At 40.0% G+C, this 19714-nt stretch overlaps 2 protein-coding genes across 2 annotated transcripts; both read right to left on the bottom strand.

Annotated features, from left to right (window-relative positions):
• Nucleotides 1-2988: 2988 nt before the first annotated feature.
• Nucleotides 2989-19682, bottom strand: rad54b (RAD54 homolog B). Its single transcript, XM_008432648.2, has 16 exons — nt 19599-19682; nt 18872-19019; nt 18588-18768; nt 11368-11604; nt 10458-10757; nt 9503-9665; nt 8616-8841; nt 8007-8093; nt 7630-7750; nt 7393-7532; nt 6998-7288; nt 6761-6924; nt 5739-6000; nt 5340-5406; nt 5045-5242; nt 2989-4010 (listed from the first exon to the last, which is right to left on the bottom strand). The coding sequence occupies exons 2-16, from the start codon at nt 19016-19018 to the stop codon at nt 3781-3783; spliced, it is 2814 nt and encodes a 937-aa protein (XP_008430870.1). The 5' UTR covers nt 19019; nt 19599-19682; the 3' UTR covers nt 2989-3780.
• LOC103478664 (fibrinogen silencer-binding protein) lies at nt 11803-16666 on the bottom strand. Its single transcript, XM_008432646.2, has 2 exons — nt 15180-16666; nt 11803-13997 (listed from the first exon to the last, which is right to left on the bottom strand). The coding sequence occupies exons 1-2, from the start codon at nt 15584-15586 to the stop codon at nt 13442-13444; spliced, it is 963 nt and encodes a 320-aa protein (XP_008430868.1). The 5' UTR covers nt 15587-16666; the 3' UTR covers nt 11803-13441.
• Nucleotides 19683-19714: the final 32 nt, after the last annotated feature.

Genomic DNA, 19714 nt, shown 5'->3' with positions numbered 1-19714 from the left:
AAAAGCCAGTTTATATTCACGCTGCCTGTTCCTAGATTAATAATCAATACCAAGTACAACACTGGTGTCCAAATATTTTTTCTAATTATAATAGCAAAAACAATTTTTTCTTATTTTTACCCTCTAAAAAAACAAACTTAATACAAAATATTTTAATGAAATAAGCACAGCAGTCAGATTTCTAGATTTAAAGCAAAAATGGATCTGTCACGATAAATATGTGCTGGACGATAAATTGTCCTAGTAAATGCTGTGATAAATGATAAGATTGTTTCTTTGAGACCATTTTCATATTGACAATGGAATTATAGCGCAAATTAAAAGACCTCTCATAGACCAATAAACTTTCATTTTCATAAAAGAACATCCAAAATAAAACACAACGACCAAAGAAAACATAACATATAAAATTAAAATTAAAATCACACACAACAAAATTGCCCTTCAAGAAACATTAATCATCAGAGTGGAAACTATTGATCCGATTTTAATTTATCATGCGATTTCTTGTTTATTGCGACAGGCTTAGTTGCAGGTTTGCCAGATAAAAAAAAAAAAAAGCAAACCATTTCCTAAATTTTTCATCTTTTTTTTTGTGTCTTTTTAGCAACAAGTGCAGGATATATTCGCTTTATTTTGACATGTTAAAAGACCGTGCCCAAGTCTGCATTTTAGTAAAACCGATAATTAATCCAATTAAATTTAAAGTAAAAACCTGGATGAACACTTTATTACATTTTAAGATTTTACTTGTCTGTATCTTTTTAGAATAACCTGGCATCAGTTACACTTCACCCCTCTTCACAGATCACACATGGAGTAAACTTCCAGTCTGTCTCCATCAGCGGCTGTGAGCCTCCCAGATGTACGACATTCATTCATTCACTCCATGCTGCCGCTCTCTGATCCGTCAAGCTGCGGTCTGGATTACGGGGGGGATTGGCAGCACAACAACGCGGGGCTTTACACGGATACATGCACCCAGCAGAATATGACCTCTGTACCCGTCAGACGCAGATGCAAATCAATATCCTGCTTCAGCGAGGACCGATCATCTATCGGGCACGTGTCCGATAACAATGCCGCCGAAATCAGCCGTCCTCCGGCAGCAAGCGGCGTCTTGTTCTAGTAAAGCCGAGCAAGGCCAGCAGCTTAGAGGAAGTTGCTTGGCGATGGTTGCTAGGCCACCAAACATTTCTGTCTCAAGTAGATGTTTTGATCCGAAAGCCTTGAATCTGATCGATAAGAAACTTTTGTTCTGATTTATATGGAAACTTGGAGAAAAATGTGAATCCTTTAGAGATTTCATGTGGCAGCAGAACGTGCTTCACATTTACACTTCCAACCGCTTTAATGACGAGACGTTTCAGATTTAAACCTCACTCATTTGAGCGCCGCAGGTTAACCATCACAGCTGAAATATAATCCATTTAAACGATTTTAATGATGAACTGAAACCACAAAGGCCTGAGACGCTAAAACTAATTGTGAATGCAGTTTGAGTCTAGGCTGACATTTTAAAATCTTTTCAACAGTTTTTTTTTTTTTTTTACACTTTTTACACCATTTCTCTCGGTTTTGCTTACTACAAAAGCTCCCACTCTAAAAATAAAATATACATTTTTTTTAAGCATTATCATAACGTGCCTGTTTATTTATTTCTAATACATTTAGTTTAGTTTACATGTCATTTTCCATGTTTCTGTATGTGTTTTTTACCGTTATAGTTAAAGGTGTTTATTTCAGCTGTGTTTAATTTGAACAACTGTCAACTGGTCATTGGGAGGCATTTGCTCTGTAGTTTGTTTAGGTTTATTTATTGTATTTTATTTAATGTATAGGAGCAGAAACTGATTATTTCTCTTGTTAGGATAAATACAGTGAGTGTGGCTGTTGCGAAGTCAACCTATTAAGACTTGAGACGAACAAAAAAGCGTTACATTTAGAAACAAATTATTTGTCATCAGTTGGTAAATAATGCTAAATAGTTTCTTGCATAATGCTTTAGCAGGTCCAGACGACCCCAAAGTGCTTTAAGCTACATTTAGTCATTCACACATTGTTGGTGGGAAGCTACAATGTAGCCAGAGCCAGCATTGAAGCTAGACTGCGTAATGAGGGTTGTTATTTCACTTTAAAAGTGACAAGAGTATCAAAACATCAGTAAATGTCAGCTCCTAAATGATCCTGAATGATATTTGGGACAATTTGAGATGAGACAGGAAATCTGCCAGTTTTTCCTACGTTGATTTAGTTCAGTGTATGTTCAGTATGTCAAATACTAAAAAAAACCCACCTATTTATTTGTTCATATTGACAAAATGAAAACTAAGAACTCCCATCAATTTATGGCTAATAAACACAATCAACATGTATTAACCAAAATTAGATAAAGTTTAAAGACAGATACAGTGATGCATGAATGGGAATAATTTTTTAAGTCCTTAAGGTTTAGCATCTATCATATTATTTATCGTAATAAACTGTTTGCCATAAGAATTTAGATTTATTGTTAAATTCCAATTAAAGACGTTTAAAACCCCATAAACAGTCCATCTCCTCGCGATTGTTGGTTTTGCTATTTTCTCCGTCGTTTGTTCAAGAGATTTGAATATGCAGTTTAGTGATACAAATCACATTTCTGTAAGTGACTGGTGTCCTAAAGAAACCCACTGCAAACCGGTATGTTTTAAGAGCAGTATTTGTGTTTGTTGGGCTATGATTGCTGTTTCATCTAGTCGCAGTGATCCAGTTACCTAAAATAAAATAGTTATCTTTTATCTTCATCAGAATACCACGAAATATCATGACAAAACCTTCAAGCCACTCCTAGATCTCTGATAATAACCCTCATCTTTACTGCTTTTGCACAGGAAACAATAAAATTAAGTCATGTGTAACGTCAAAGTGACAGAGTCAATTTCTCACCAGGTTGTCACAAAGAAGCAGAGAAAACATCAACAAGTCTCTGACAGGTCGCACATAAAGTGTCATATCCATAAAGGAAAAGTGTAACATCCCAGAGACCCATTTATTATAAAACCTGTTGTCTAACTTAAACACACACAGAGTCGACCGTCATGTAAATGATAACTAACACCTTTGCGTGGAGACTTTTATTGTCCGGCAGGTAGCTCAATTTGCCATACCCCGATCTACATAATGGTATGCGTCTCCGGGGTGCGTGCGCACGCACACGCACCGACACACTGCGTGCTGTAACTCCCACGCAGCGGCTTTGTGTTGAAGGGCATGAACAGAGCAGTGTTATCCAAAATAACAGACTGAACAGAATACATGATGGCACACATTTAAAGCACAGCAGATTCACTCCACGCTAATGCGTGTGATCGTTGCATAACGAGGAGAAAAACAATTCAAGTGGAGTTCACTGCCCTTAGTTTCCAGATGACACACTTCAGAACTATAAACTAGCTCTCTATACCACCTGCAGACATGTAAACCATAAACCTTAGCAGAGACGCTGTAAATATTCCTCTAGATGGAGAGAAGAAAATGTTGCTTATCTTAAGACGTGGTATAAAACTCGCCTTGCATACAAACCCTGCTGCAGACACACCCTTTTATAATTCTTTGTCATAAGAAAGAAATGTTCTCTCATGAACTATTTTTATGGAATTTCATTTATTTTATAAATTATTACAGCCAGTTAAGGTCATTTAAGAAGTTAGGTCATTAGAAGTTTATAGAGTAAATATAAAACATTGCTGGAAGCCGCAATACAGATACAGTGTGTGTGTAAATGTGTGTGTGGGCAGGTCACTGTTCGCTGGGTGTGTGGGAGATGGTGGTCTGGAAGGCGAAGGTGATGTGGCTTCGTGCGTGATCGAGGTAAGGGTCTGAGAAGGTGTGTGTGTCACCGGAGAAGTGTCTCCACTGCATGAGCTCCGACATGCTGAGATGCTTCTGTGCCGCCCCCCTGCGGTCGCCCTGACGACCGAGCTGGCATGGCCTGTCGGGAACAAGCTCCGCCTCCTCCACCTCCACGTCTGGGAGATAAGTGAGAGAACGCGTTGAGAAAGCTGTGCGCTTACTTTACGCCTCAAACGATTCCACATTTTTGTTATAATCACAAAGTTAAAGGGGTTTCATTTGGACTCTTTGGTATAAACCAACACAATGTAGTAAAAGATGGGGAGTCAAGACTTTTTGCAGATAAAGATCTTAAAAGTGTGGCATGCATTTCGGTCTAAGTCTAAACTTTGACTGGGTCATTCTGACGTTCAAATATGTTGCAGGTTTGCAGACTCCCTCTGCAAAGCTGCAGACAATGCTACAAAATATTTACAGAAACATAAATATTAGGATGTTTTTTTCCTAACTTTTAGTCACTATTCATTAATTCTTACTCTGCCTCACATGCTGTGATTTTAGTTGATGAGCAGGGTGGCTGGACGGTTCTTTTGTCCGTTTTCTTTTCAGAAACTTCTCCGTTTTCCATTCGCTACTCTAACTCTAGGAACAAAGCAACTTGAATTTGACTGGCAGCCACTTAGAAAGATGAGCACGGCACATAGCATCTCAATAAATTAATTTAACTTCTATTTTATAACAATGATTAGAAAACAGATTAGATTTTGTGTTTAATTTTTTTTTAAAATTATAATTAAAAACGTAATAAATTCAACTTTTTTTCTCATTTTCCCTCCAGCTTTCTGAGGCCTCTCTAGCAACATTATATTTTTTTATTTAAGAAAAAGACAGGCAGCTAAGCAAACCTAATACTGGTAATTTATGAAAAACCTATTTTTGTTTAAATATAAACTGATAGAATTGATCTTATAATAAATAAATATTTGATTTGCTTCTCTTTCTCCCATCAGTCACATATGCTAAACAGAATCTCCAGATTGTTTGAATAGCAAAATCGGTTTCTAGATTAAAAGTCAGATTTCTTCCTTTCACCTCTTAATTACGAGCTACTCTGCATCAAATCTGAATGAAATGCTTGGAATTTCATAGCTGTAACATTAAAAGTTTAGGACTGTAACTGCTGTCATAAATGGCCATAAGTTGGGCGTACCGTTGGCCGAGCCGTCCATGCTGCAGCTGCAGCTCAGCAGGTCATGGGTCAAACACGGCGTGTCCGTCAGGCTGAAAAGATCTCGCAGCTCGCTGGCGGAGAAGCTTGTGTGTTCGGCTGCTTTTCCCAAGTCAACCACCGTCCCGGACAGCCCCTGTTTGGACACCTGTCTCTGAAATATACGCTCCTCAATGGTGCCTGGGAGGAAATAAGATGGACTTGCATGTGAAACTTCACACCGGTGAGGATTCTGACAAATATTCTGCCTGATAAGAACCATTTTTATTTTCCTTGCCTGCAGTGAGGAGACGGTAAATGTGCACCGTCTTTTTCTGTCCATCTCTCCATACCCGAGCCATGGCCTACAGAGAGAAAAGTTACAGAGGATGGAACTGAGAGCAGAGCGCCACCTGGTGGATATAAATATGCTTCACTGTTAACTGTGAATTATTGGTTGAGCTCATCTCCTCGTTATTAAGAAATCCTGAAACTAAGATCACAAAACCACGCAGACTAACAAGTGATGCACTAACTACAAACTCGTGCATAAGAGAGAATTTAAATTAAGGTAAAAGTTTACCTGTGCTCTGACTTTGAAGGTGTTCAAAGCAAAGTGTATTTAAACCATACAAAACATTGAAATCAGAGTTAAACTGTTGGATTTTTTTTTTGCGCATCTATGACTGAATCTCACCTGAATGTCGTTGGCGGGGTTCCAGTCGATGTCGTACAGCACCAGGTGCGACGCTCCGATCAGATTCAGCCCCACGCCGCCTGCTTTGGAGCTCAGCAGGAACAGGAAGCTCTGAGAGTAGGGGCTGTTGAAGGCGTCGACCAGCCGCTGCCTCTGGCTCGTGGGCGTCTGACCGTCGAGCCGGCAGAACGTATAGCCGGAACGAACGCACAGGTCCTGAAGCAAGTCCAAAGTCTGAGTGTAGTTTGACACCAGGACCACCCTGCAGGAACAAGCTGCGCTAGTAAACAGTGCAGATGTTCAGGTAACAGATAAACTACGGCTGGACGATACGACCAAAAAATAAAACAGGATTTTTTTGGGGGGCGGGGGGTTTCTAACCGATTAGATTTTTCTCACTTTTTTCCCTTAAAAAAATACAAATGATAGAAAAAATTTTCAAAAAGTGGTTTTGTTTCAACTATTCCTTCTGTACTGCTGCACAACAGAGTATTAGGGCCAGGCGATGAGATATTTTACATTAGTCATAAAATTATCAGAAAAAGATAACTTTTTAATTTTAACAGAACATGTTAAAATTATTATATATATGTGGAAAAAAATGTATTTTAATGAGAAAAATGCTTCTGTCATTTGCATCATTTCATGATTATGCATTAAAACAAAGAGTGTTTCCTGATCTGTTAAACTTATGTAAAAGCATAGCTGCACAAGATGCTCAACATTTCTCATTTTCATTTTTGGTTTGATGAAGTGGTTCTCATAACATTACTACTTAATTTTATGACTTTTTTTTTCTCAAATTATTTTTATTCTATTGTTGTACGACTTTATTCTTGTAACACTATGACCCCACACCCATAATTTATAAAAACAGAAACTTGACTTTAATTCAAAGTAAAAATAAAAAGAAGCTGTTAAAAAACGCTTGTCAAACCAGACGGCTGCCTCGGCCACGTTTACATTTCTCTGAACCGCAGAAATTAATTTATCGCCCAGCCATAAGAGAAACCTACACACACCGGTCTGAAGGGCTGAGCTGTCTGATGGCAGTCAGCAGGTCGGACAGAACTAAGAGTTTCCCGGAGTCAGCGGTGTCGAATCCTGCTGAACAATAGGATTCTGGGAAGAGATCTGCAAGTCCCTCGTACAAAGAGCTCTCCATAGATCCGCGCTCTGTTCTCTCCTGCAAGAACAGCAACACGATTCAGCCAAATTTCCTGATACGAAACACACAGAGCTGAGAGTTGAAACGTAACCTTGACGGTGTCGTGGAGCAAGCCAGGATGGTTGCAGAGCTTCTTCAGCGCAGTGATGCAGGCCAGGTGTGCGCTGCCCTGTGTGCAGCCCTGCATGCAGGCTCTGAAGACGCGGTGGCAGAGCAGGTGTTTGTACAGCTTCTGCTGCAGCGGCGAAGGCGTGCAGAACAAGGTCCAGTCCAGACGAGGCGGCAAGTAGCGGTTGATGATCTCCTGCGTCCGCCGCAGGATGAACATGCCGGTGAGACGAGAGAGTTCAGCAGCGCGCTCTTCCCCCAAAACTCTCTCGTCCTGCAGAGGCAGACAGAAGATGTAGCTTGAAGCTTTTAAAGATTTCAGAAACCTGCAGACCTGATGTGGTGACTGTTAAAGTCAGAAAGGACTTTCTGCATTACCTCAGAGCAGGACGGCTGTCTGGAGTGTAGAATTGGTTCTTCATAAACTTTTCTATACGCAGTGGTCGAACCAAGAATTCCCGGGTTCACAAACTCTATGATGGCGTAGAACTCCTGCAGGTCGTTTTGGACTGGGGTCCCTTAAAAATGACAAAAAAAAAACATAATTCAGATCACTAACCCAGAAGTTTGTCTCTTCAAAAAGTCTTTATTAAGGCGACTCAAGCAGGTGTGCACCTGTGAGAATGACTCTGCGATTACAGCTGAGGCTGCTGAGGGCGGAGGACGTTTTGATGCTGCTGTTCTTCAGTCTGTGACCCTCATCGCAAATTATAAGACCAAACTCCACTTTCTGGATCTGAAAAAATATAAAAGGTGAACCTCAGACAGCTGTCAGTATGCAAAAAAATATGCAAATTAAATTAGAAAAACATGATCTGATCCTTCTTGTGCTTAAAAGGCACCAGAAAGGTAACAATTAAAGAAAACCATTCCGACTTATTTCAGAGTTGCATTTCTGTTGTTTATGACACAACAGAACCAACAAATTTGTTGAGGTTATGTGTTTATAGGACGCATGTTTAGCAGTGTGACATGAGATGAATGAACTGTACCGGCTCCAGGCAGCGCAGCAGCATCTCATAGCTGATCACCAGAACACTGTGAAGAGGGGAGGATAAAAACTCCTCCATCCTGTGGTCCTGAACAGAAAACATCACCGCTAAATGTTAGTGGTTTAGTCCATGAAACCAAGAGCAGAAAGGCTTGGGGTTTTATTTAGTTTGTTCTGTGTTGCCTTTCTTGTATTTACTTGTTGCTGTGCCTTTTATGTTCCTTCTGATCTGGTAAAGCACCTTGGTTTTCTAAACTGTGGTTGTGTAAAGTGCTATGCAAATAAATGATTGATTTGATTTGATTTGATTGGAACTGATTGAAGCAGCACTTCTGGGTTGAATAAAAGGAAGAATAAAGTCAGTTTACTTTGTAATCCAGCATTACTGTCTTGAGAAACATTTTTTTTATAAACAATTGGGTTTTTCTAGTAGAGCCAAGCAGTTTATAAAACCATTTAAGACATTTATATGGCACAGTGTGCACTTCAAATGTATGAGAGTGAGCTCACATGTATGACAATATGGTCATATGAAAACTAATCAAAGTAAAGTACAATCGCAGTCACTTTGCTGTCGTGCTGTGTGAATTATGAACTAAAGTAAATGCACCTGATCCACAGTGAAGACACTGATCCGTTCCCGGCCGAGCCACTTGGTGAACTCTGCTCTCCAGTTCTGCGTGAGGCTGCCAGGAGTGACCACAAGGACACGCTTTGTGACTGGTTTCCCACCGTAAGGTCCCTGCTTAAGCAACGTCCAGCAGAGCGCCACGCTCTGCAGCGTCTTCCCAAGGCCCATCTCATCCGCCAGGATGGCACCGTGACGACCTGCAGCTCTGAAGCACATGATTGTTTTAAAGGTGACCTATGTTTCCTTGAACAGGTCACAACAGGTTAATGAGCTACTTGTATAAGAAGATTTTAGTCCAGTCAGTTCTGCGTCTTTTGAGCTCCTTTAACAACAAGCTGTTTCGGGGCCTCTTGTCTAAGTCCACATAAACTGCTGCTGGCCACACCCCCCAACTCAACGTTTACACTTTCACACCAAAATGGCTGCAAACAGATGCACAATTACACATCTTTGAAAAGCAGAAGTAGAGTCTGCTGCACAACCAACAAGAATTCAGCCAGTGGATTTTGGATGGTAAGTCAACAACAAAACACTTGACTTTTCCAGTAGCCATTGTACAGCAGTAGAACCAGCTGACCGTGCTGGAGTTGCTAGGTGAGGGGCAGAGCTCCACAGGAGGTTGCTAGGTAACAGCACAGTGACTTAGCAATCTGAAGCTTTTTGAAGCGGCTCGTTTCCCAGACTACAAAACATCATGAACTTATTGCCAAAAAGCAGCTGGGTGGGTTTTTAAACAACTAGAAGCAGTCAAAACCCAAAATGGAAACATAAAAAATTTGCAAAATGTACATTTTGTAAAATAGGCCCCTTTTCCAGATTTCAGGAAGAGATTTCTTAGGTATTGACACGAGGAACATTACTCTTACCTCATGCCCATAACACACTCGTAGAGGAAGAGAATGCCCTCCCTCTGGTGGGGTCGCAGGTGCGTGGTCAGGTGTGGGTCAACGACGACGTCGACCACAGGAAAGCCTGACTTGTTATGAAGCCACTGGTGGTTGGAAGAGGGGCGAGGCATCACTAAGGCACCTATGGAAACAAGTTTTTAAAATGAGAACCCCACAGACTAAAGACCCCCATTGTAACATTACACATCTGTCTGACATTTCAGAAGCACATGAAGAAAAACTTAAGCAAATAATAGTCCAAATGTGTAAAATGACCCATTTTCAATTTGTATGAGGAGTGTACATATTGAGACAAATAGAAAAGGTTTCATGCAGAAAAAGTACTACCAACTATTTTTAAAACATTTTTAAACTTTAAAATGGGTCAATTTGACCCGCAACATAACAGGAGGTTTGACATCGAATTTGATCTCCACCATTTTGAACGAGTCAAAAACTTTCATAGTATTAGCATCTTCACTTTGAAATGCTAATGAATCACATAAATATGCAACTGCAAAAAAAAAAAAAAAAAGTGTTACACAAATGTAGAAATGACCGGACATTAATGATGCTAAATCCCATGCCAGACTGAATCTGACGCTCAGTCAGCACTGATGAGTAATTGCTGCTGATGTAGCAGCAGATCAATTATCTGATTAATTCAGTCGATAATTATATCAGCATTTTAATTCACAGACTGTGGGTCAAGCATTGAGCATGTTAGCGGACTGTAAAGCCTGAAAATGCAAATACAGCATCAATGTTCTACACATAAATGCTTTAATATAAATTAGCAATATAAATTATGAACATTATGAACATACTTCCTATCTGTGACAAGACATGGTGTCTCACAAAATTCCCTTACGGTCTGTGGACCAACAAAACCATCTTTACGTGGCATTATGAAAGTTAAATTTATCCTACATGCCTGGAGCTAGTGGGTCATGACGAGGTTTGCTGGTTTGCTCCGCTTGTGGTTTATTTTCTGGATGTCCTGCTCTGCCCAACATTGTTGGGGGGCAGAAAGGTTTGGGGTTGAGGCGGCGAGGAGGAGGCGGAGCCGCCTTAGCGTGCAGCTCCTCTTGATCAGTTTGAACCTCCTGGAAACAACGACCTTTGGCAAAGTCCTCAGCAGAGACGATGCCCATCACCTCTATCTCCTTCCCTCCAATCATCAGCGTCTCTCCCTCAGACAGCGAGGCCAGCTCTGACACCTTGTAGCCACTACCTGTGAGACAAACATCCTGTGAAGATCAAACAGTTTCCTGCAAAACTATGTGATCGTGTTACAACACCTGAAATCAACACTTCTATTTTATAGTTATGAAGCAGAAGTAAAACTTTACATTGACTTAATAATCCATTTTATTCATGGTTTTGACTGTGTGTGGATTTTAATGGCTTTTCATTCATTGCTTTTGGCTGTTTTTAGATGCTTAAAATTTCTCCCACTTTTAGTGTGGAGTGTTGTGTACAAAATTAAAATTTATTAGTCTTTGAGAGGGCAAACATCCATTAAAATGCCATCATCACTATATTAGTTGAAAATATAACGATGCAGGTAATAAGATTATTGCTTATTGTAATAATTTCTGGGACAATTTATCCTCCAACAAAACGATTGTTACAGTCCTATGCGCGTGTATATTTTTACAAGGAAACTTACTTCCCATAAAATACTGAAAGTGGTGCAAGGTACTTTTAAACAAGTAGTCTTCTGCTGTTAAATTCAAATGAACCACAATAGTTGTTTTTTTTTGCACAATATATAAAACTACATCACTCACTTTAACTCTTTTATCTCTCTACTGAATACAGTAAATCTTCTTAAGGCTCACCTTTTCCAATATCCTTCCCCTCCATGTCTTTGAGTACGACTGTCCGCCCTCTGGCAACCAGCACGGCGTCCCCCTCCCAGCGCTTGTGTTTCTTCTTGCTGGCTTTACACCAAACCACACTGAAGTATCGGACTCCGTCTGAGCCAGCAGCTCCTGAGACCTGAGGTGAATCTGCAGGAGGCTGAGGGGTTTGAGGAGACGCGTGGGTCCACTGGGGGCCTCCATCTACTCCTCCTGCTAAAGAAAGAAAAGCAAGAGGCTGGAAAATCCTTGAAGATGCAAACAAACAAGCCACCAATAGAGGGCGCATCAAGCCTCGACTTGGAGCAAAGCGATCCCCTGCTCTCAGCAGCAATTCATTAAAAACATGTTTTGGACGTTTGAGGAATAAAAAAAAAGTGTAGAAACTGTTTAAGATTAAAAGGAGAGACCAGCGATGTAATCAATGCCCTTTAATAGAAACCAATGAACATGAGGACAAACTGGTAAACAAACATTACAGAACAACCAGCAACAAATTCACATTGAATAGGAACATATATACATGTATATATGCATACAAAAATCCCTCTTCTGCCTTCGTAAATAAGAGCACCATCAACTCAGCCAGAGGTTCCCTGACTGTCGCATATTTTTACCTCACATCACTTCATCAGATCATAAGGCTTTTCAAAATGTTTTGTTGTATCACAATTATGATTTCGAAACAAACATTTTTAGACATGTTCTTTTATGGTGACCTATTTCTTTTAAGCTGATATATAAAAACATTGTCCAGTATTCCAAGAACCTAAAAAATAAATCGCCTTCAATGTTTATTACTTCTTAATACCTCAAATGCCACAGAAGGGGGGGGGGGAATTTTTTTCATTTCGGACTGACATTTTTGTCCAAACTGTCCAACTACTTACACTTACATTGCAACAGCAATCCTAATAATCTTGGTTAATAAAGAATATTAACGCTATCCTGACAAACCCACAGCTACCACCCAGTTGCAGATGAAGAAATTGTTTATCACTTCGCACAATCACAGTGTCTTGTCGCCACTTCTATGAATAATGAAGACAACGTTCAACACCGATCAGCATAAACGGTAACCGACTGCAGCGTATCCCCTAAAAACAGGAGGATAATCACATGCGGTAGGTACGGATGAGGCACTACGTTTCCAAAAGTAATTCAGATCCTAAAAATGCCGTCAAGCATGAATCGATTCAACAGAAGCACTTGTGTCACATCCACCATCCCACACAAACACACACACACGCACAGAGTCTTGCAAAAATAGTCAGAACCGGGAAACTTTTCCATATTTAGTGACGTTACATCCTCGAGCTTCAGTGTATTTTATTGTGATTTTAAGGGACAGATCAATGTCTGCTAACTTTACAACCTAAAGAGCCATTTTGGCGTCAGGACATCCAATTAAAACTCATTTGGAGTCTTTTTGAATTTTTTAGACAAATATCTACGTTAGGAAATTTCTTGTCATATTATAGAACCAGGGTATTATTTACATTTTTAGGATTTAATAATAACATAAACATAAAACAGGATTGATTTTTTTTAATCACACATTCTAAACTAATGTTAAGAAAACACATAAAAACATATTACTGGTATTTTTATCAATGAAGGTCATTTTATAGCACAGTTCAGGAACAAAGCAGGTCAAAGTTCTTCACAGCACTTTTTGTCTTTGTGAAAATTGAGTGCAAATATTGCAGGAAATTTTTTGAAAAAAGGCTAAAAACCTGCGTTTGATAGTAAATCTGCATTTTAAAATATTAACTGTCTGGTTCTTTGTAATGTTTAGTCAAAGTTATTGTGGAAGAGAAACTTATGGCTCCAGAGCCAAGGTTGCAGACTAACAAAAATTAAAAACTGAATAGACTTTTTTCCATAAAGCGGATAAATATACAATATAAATATAAATATACAGTTGTAATTTTTTGCACTACTTTTTATGACATAAAGTCACAATGAAATACACTGAAGTTTATGGAAGTGGGAAAAAGCTACAGGGATGTGAGCACATTTGCAACCCAGAGTATGTGCATGCTGCTTGTTGCTACAGAGGAATAGGGAGTCCGTGTCTCAGTCGGGCAGCTTTTAGTTTCTCCACTTTGATTTTGGCTCTCAGCAGCTCCTCCTCCAGCTCCTGCTTCCTCTTCAGGCCCTCTCTCTTCTCCTCCAGGTACAGGGAAACCTTCTTGTGATTGGCCAACACCAGATCGTGCTCCTCCTTGGCAAGGTGCAGAGGACGAAACCTGTCCGCCTCGTGGCGAGGGTAGACATCGTTTGGGTAGAATTCGTGGCTCAAGGGCAGCGGCGAGGCAGAGAGGGCGATGTTAACCGAGGAAGAAGCGGGAGACAAGGACGCCTGGTAATTGTGGGAGCTGGCCAAGTCCTGCTCCCTGTCTGGCTCTTGAAACCCGTCCAGCACTGGAACGGCGTGCGAGGTGATGACGGGGAGGTCTGGCGGTGGTTTCACGTCCTCTTCGGGGTCCAGCTTGTCCACCTCGGGCGCGATGCTTGGTATAGGTGCTGCATAATCCTGGAGTCCAGCCAGAGAGGAGCTGCTGCCAGGATGCTCAATGGGGGACGTGTGCTTGTTGTATATTAACCTGCAAACAGCAAACAGATGCAAACCAGTTTTTAAAAATGGTTAAAAAACTGCTTATCTTTAGTATTAAATTCTGCTCAGGAGGATAATAAAGCATTTATATCTTTAATTGCTAGATGTTCTTTATTGCTACACTGGAAGTCTGATAAATGTCCAACAATGTCCCTGTGGGTTAAAGACATGATGTGTTTTTTAATTTGAGAGAATTTAACACATTTTACCAGAATATATAGACAGGTTTTACAAAAAATGGAAATCTTGACTGATTAGTCACATTATCTTTTGCTTCTGTTATGTATATGTAGACCTGTTGTAATGAGCATTAAATTAAGTAATATCATGATAAATTAAAAAAAGTTCAATAATTTCCATTTGCATGATATGTTGTTTTTCTCTTTCTACCACAGGCTGTGTGACATTTCTTCAGTTTGGTGCTTTAGTCTGAGCTATCTGGAGATTTTTTCTTTTTAAGGATAATTGTTTACAGAGAATTTATAATTCATTTAATTTGTCATTTCTGTTGTTTTTGCTAGCTTATTTTGAATGTTTAAATAGTTTTCCAGTTCCAGTGTTAAATTAGAAATTAAAGTTTATTTATCCTTGAGCATGTGTTCTTGCATTGTTTTGCCATTAAAATTATATTACTTGAAAATCTGGGACAATTTATCATTTTGCATCATTTATTATCATACCAGGCCCAGGTGTGAATATCTGATGTTTTGTTGTGCTGAAATAAAAAATAAGAACCAATATTGGAGTAATTAAACCTAACTATGATTATTATGGAGTAATCCTAATTACTCAGAATTACTCCATAGTCCTGAGTAATTTCTTGGATTGCTACTTTTTACTTTTACTTGAGTAAAAACATGTTGAAACAGTGCTACACTTACTTCTGCACAAGGTTTGGATACTCTGCCCAACTCTGCTCACAGGGAATGAAGTTTATTTTTAAATGACTGGAGCGTTCCTCCAAATTGTAAAGCCAAGGATTTTTTTCCATGTCATATGGGATCAAATAATACTGTTTTATGTTTTGCTAACGAAACCATTAACTGAGAAAATGATGGAACGAAAAAGCCAATTAGTTTTACTGTTTTAAAGTATTTTTTTAATGGGTATGCCGTTGTGATGGATGGGAGGATGACGTGTTTGCAGGGCTCAGGTGTAAGCTCGACCGTACCTGCGCAGTGCCTGGTCCTTCTCGTGGATGGGCACGTGTTGGAACAAGTGAGGGATCATCTCCATAATCTTCCTGGTCGGCTCAGAGATGCTCCCTCTGTACTCGGGCTGGGCGTGTCTCCGCTGCATCACTTCCTGCTTGGCCGACTCCTTCAGCCTCTTGTAGAGGGTTCTGAGGCCCTGGGCGGTGCGGTGGGGTCTGTCCCCTCCCAGAGCATTGTACTGCTCCGCCACCGTGTCCCAGCACTTGTTCTTGTCCACGATGACGGCATGCTTGTTGGTGTGCTCCTCCAGGATGCGGATGTGAGGACGGACCAGTTTCAGCAGGTCCAGCTTCTCGGAGAGGGTGAAGTTGGAAGAGCGCGCTTTACCCACCATGCTGGACATGAACACAGAGTTGGAGGCCATCTTATGGCATAGTAGCCTGAGGCGGACCAAACCAGGCCTAAAACTGCTCCCAATCTCAGAGTTGTGGCTCCCCACTCTGCTTTGCCGTCCTCTCTCTTGGTCCCCGGTCACACACTGGCCTAACACTCATTTATGCCTCATTTCCCTTCTCTTCTCCTCCAGATCAACCCCTGTTAGGCTTTGACTAAAAAGTGCATGGATTCACACTCTGGTCCTGGGTTCTCTCACTGCTACGTTGCACAATAAAAACTGGCCGTGCTGCACACAATAAGAATCAGGCTTAACTAGGCCAGCCTCGTTTAGGCCCCCGCCTACCAGCGGAAGGCTTTGGATGAATTCCTCTCAGCTTAGGCTGACGTAGTTAAGCCGCTTAAGCCCAGCCCGACCTACTTACAGCTCGGTCTGTGTAAACCCCAAACCAAGCGCAGCAGCAGCAGCACAGCCACGCTGTCTGGACTGCTTTAAATAAAAATGACAGCAGCTGCGGCTTTCCACGGAGACATGGGGGACGTGTTTTTAAACGCAACATTGGAGGCTGCAGCGGGGTTAGGGCTCTGTTTTTCTAAAGAGAGGGAAGATTTGGAGTAGCGCTGGCTTAACTACAGGAGCGGGGGGAGGGGAGTGGGCCGACTGCGCATGCTCGAACAAGCCGCGCTTCTGTTCTGCTCAAAGCAGCCTCGCTCGAAAGCACACCAAAACTCACACCTGTTCCACGGATCAAAGCACGTGCTCGTAGCGCGTGTAACAGCCCATGCTGACCTGGCGGAAGCGCGCGTGTCCACGGCGTGTTTTTACGAGAGGAGATGCTGGAAACGGTCCTAATCTGACCGCTGTCCCCCCCCCACCCCCCCGACCATCCATTCACGGTGAAAAAGCGCTTTTGTTGTGACTGCTGAGGGCATCCACGGTGAAACAGAAGCAAACAGGCAAAAAAAAAAAAAAAATGCAGCGCTTTGCGCTGAAGTCGTTAGTGTATGTGCAGCCAGATGCTACAAAAGCAATAAAATAAAATAAAATAAAACGCAACAATATCCAACATTTAACAGCGTATGTGACCGGCATATGAATGTGTAGATGTGCAGACACATATATTCAATTAAAGCTCCAAATTTATATCCAATAACACGGATAAACTTTTACTTCGTCACCTTCTTATAATAAAATAATGCCCAATGTTTTTATTTTTATTTATTTATTTGCTAAAAGTGATTTTGGCAATATACTTTTGGCAAAAAATGACTAAGGAAATTACTTGAGGAAGGTGGCAATCATTTTTCTATTTGTGCACAAAAATATTCATAGATAATATTTTTTATTCAATATTTTTTGAAAACGAGACACTCGGATGAAAGCTGAACAATCTGCTGTATCAGATCATCTCTGTCTGGATCCAAGATGTCAGTAAAATTTAATCTTAAAGGTTCAAAGGTCAGGCTTGTGTAATAAACTGTCTGCATCTCCACTGCATTCATCAACATCATATTGTATACATTATTCTCTTAATTGAGAATGCAGTCATTTCTGAAATTATTGTCCAGCACGTTGCTGCCAAAATAACACTGCAAGTTCTTTCATCAAATTCCAGCCTTGAATTATAATATGAATATTAGTTGAGTTTTTTATCAGTTTGTTGGATCAGAACCAACAGTCTCACAAAGAGTTTACAATTATTCATTTCACAAACTGTGAAAATTATTTTATGATCCAGGGATCACATTAGTCATGTCTTTAAAAGTACTAACACATAAATTCAAGAGTGATAAATTTTTGGATGGATTGATATTTTAGAAAATAGTAAAGGGAATCAAATCTAGAAAAACAATATTTTTTCCCACACTCCATTTTCTTTTCACATACTTGTTCAGATCTGAAAAATACTTATGCAGACTCCATAGGAGCTTTACCAGCTAGTAGGAACAAAATTTATATGACAGATTTGCACCTTTCATGTAATAATAATAATTCATGTAAAGCACTTTGAATTGCCTTGTTGCTGAAAATGTGCTATATAAATAAAATTACCTTACCTTACACCAATATGGATTTAAAAACATGTAATATTAGTGATCAAATGTCGACACACAACATAGAGCATCGTAACAGTGAACTTTCTACTTCAGGGTTTATCATGTTGCCATTCTTCATTATGCAAAACTGGGTGGGTAGAAAGGACCCAACTAAGGAGAGAAAAGTTTTGAAGCAGAAATGAAGACTGACATTTAGGTTGTTTTTTTAAAGGATTATTTTCCAAAAGAACCTTCTTTTTCAAGTGTTCCTGCCTAAATCTGTTTTTGTTTGTTCTGCTCTTTTAGTTTACCATTATTACCCCAGTAAAAACCATAAGAGACTCTGTTGTTTTTTTATCTTACACATTAATCACAGAGCTGTAATTTTAGCAGGTATTCATACCCCAGCTCTTTCTAGTCACCTCCTCCTGCTGCTCCTGTGGATTCTGGGGAACCCCACAGGCTGGAAACCAGATAATCTCTACAGAAAATCCACTGTTGCCTCATTGCCTCCACCTGGTGGGTCAAATCTGAAACGCCACCCTAAATCGAGAGGGTATCTAACAGATATCTAAACTAATTTGCTGCACTCTGTTGCAAATGTGTAAATTCTAAATTTCCATACCTTTTTTCTTTGCACATAGTGAAACATGCTGGTGATATGAGGGCAGCAACCAATTACTTAAAATGTTTAGATTTGTCTCCTGGTGCAACTCTTAATGGCAGAAAACATTTTATTTCCAAACTCGTCAAAAACAATTACAAATCTGTAACTTTTTACTTGTTTAAGTCTTTCTATTTCTAATCACTGCATTTAATTAAGCTTTCAAAGAGCATCTTCTTTTAGTTCAATTTATTTTTGCAGCGCTAATTCCCTGCAAATGTCATTCTAGGGCAATTTCCAAGCTACATACGTTTCTGCCGTTTTCAACATACAAAAGAATTTTAAAAAATGAAGAAAACAAACAAAACCAGATCAATAAGGGTTTCCTCACCAGAAACATTCATGTCCTCTGCACAGTCTTCATATTTTGTGTCGTCCTCGTTTTCTTTACTCTCAGTTGCAGTGAGAACACGGGCCAGCACCTTGGACAAACCTGAAGCAGTCCGACCCGTTTGGCCCTGAACACTGCAGGTTGATTTATTCACAACTGCTGCTGAAAGACTTCTCTGGACCTGCAAGATATGAATTAGAGAGCAAAAATACGTAATGCACCAATATTTGAAAATGTGCTTTCCATCATAGCATCTCAGGAACAAAATGTTAGGACAAACTTACTTTATCCAGAGCATTTCCCAACCCAAGTTTAGGGACTAGAGGCTTTGATTCTGCTACAGGGCATGAAGCAGATCCTCCTGGTGGCACAAAGCGAGGTTTTTTCACAGCATTACCCAAAAGCTGACTGGGAGCTCCTGAGCGTCGCATCCTTCAAGCGTAAACACAAAGACTGTAATATAGGCAAACTTACAAAATCATTACATGATCAAGTAGTTATCTAATCTTCTGTGTTTGCTCTTGTTGTAAACTAAAGCTAACTACACCTTAGTGTATTTTCCAAGCGGTTTAATTTAATAATCATTTCATTTCTCCTATGAGAAATACCTTATGCTGAGTGTAAACAAAGCTGGAAGCCATTTTGCGCCTTGGAAGGCTGTGGGATGAATAATCTTATAGCTATCACCACCTTTACTATGCTGTTAGTATTCAACTAATGCAAAACAGTCTGTTTATTTATACATTTCATTCCACCAAGCTAACAAGCTGAAACAAACATCTGATGGTGTTTAGCATTTCCCAATGATGTAACCGAGCTAACAGGGTTTTTTTTTTTTACATATTCTGCAGTTTGTCTTAACAAATCAGGAGAAGGTAAAGGCGTCAACCTGTTTAATCGGTGCGACAGGTTAGTAAACTAGCCAAAAAGCTATAGAATAACAGTTACTGAAAGTGTTAAAAGAGTTTAAACTCGAGCATAAAACAATCTTAGTTGACGCCTTGTACATACCTTGATGAGATTAAAGTTATATTACAGCATAAAAAAAGCCGAAACTCAACCAGCTACAAGTTTCAACTCTGGACTCGTTTCTGTTGTTTCTCCCGCTGAACAGCGGAAAGAATCTG

This window comes from Poecilia reticulata, linkage group LG16 (assembly GCF_000633615.1).
Source record: "Poecilia reticulata strain Guanapo linkage group LG16, Guppy_female_1.0+MT, whole genome shotgun sequence".
Lineage (NCBI taxonomy): Eukaryota > Metazoa > Chordata > Actinopteri > Cyprinodontiformes > Poeciliidae > Poecilia > Poecilia reticulata.
Note: the sequence above shows the minus strand (reverse complement) of the source record. Positions and strands in the feature narration are given on the sequence as shown.

Excerpts from the sequence above, each read along its gene's own strand:
- LOC103478664 (XM_008432646.2), bottom strand. The coding sequence starts at position 15,586 with ATGGCCTCCAACTCTGTGTTCATGTCCAGCATGGTGGGTAAAGCGCGC. Across the intron at positions 13,998-15,179 it reads AAGGACCAGGCACTGCGCAG|GTTAATATACAACAAGCACA; the intron begins GTACGGTCGAGC and ends TGCTGTTTGCAG.
- rad54b (XM_008432648.2), bottom strand. The coding sequence starts at position 19,018 with ATGCGACGCTCAGGAGCTCCCAGTCAGCTTTTGGGTAATGCTGTGAAA. Across the intron at positions 7,751-8,006 it reads TGCTGCGCTGCCTGGAGCCG|ATCCAGAAAGTGGAGTTTGG; the intron begins GTACAGTTCATT and ends ATATTTTTTCAG. Across the intron at positions 5,407-5,738 it reads ACCCCGCCAACGACATTCAG|GCCATGGCTCGGGTATGGAG; the intron begins GTGAGATTCAGT and ends TTCTCTCTGTAG.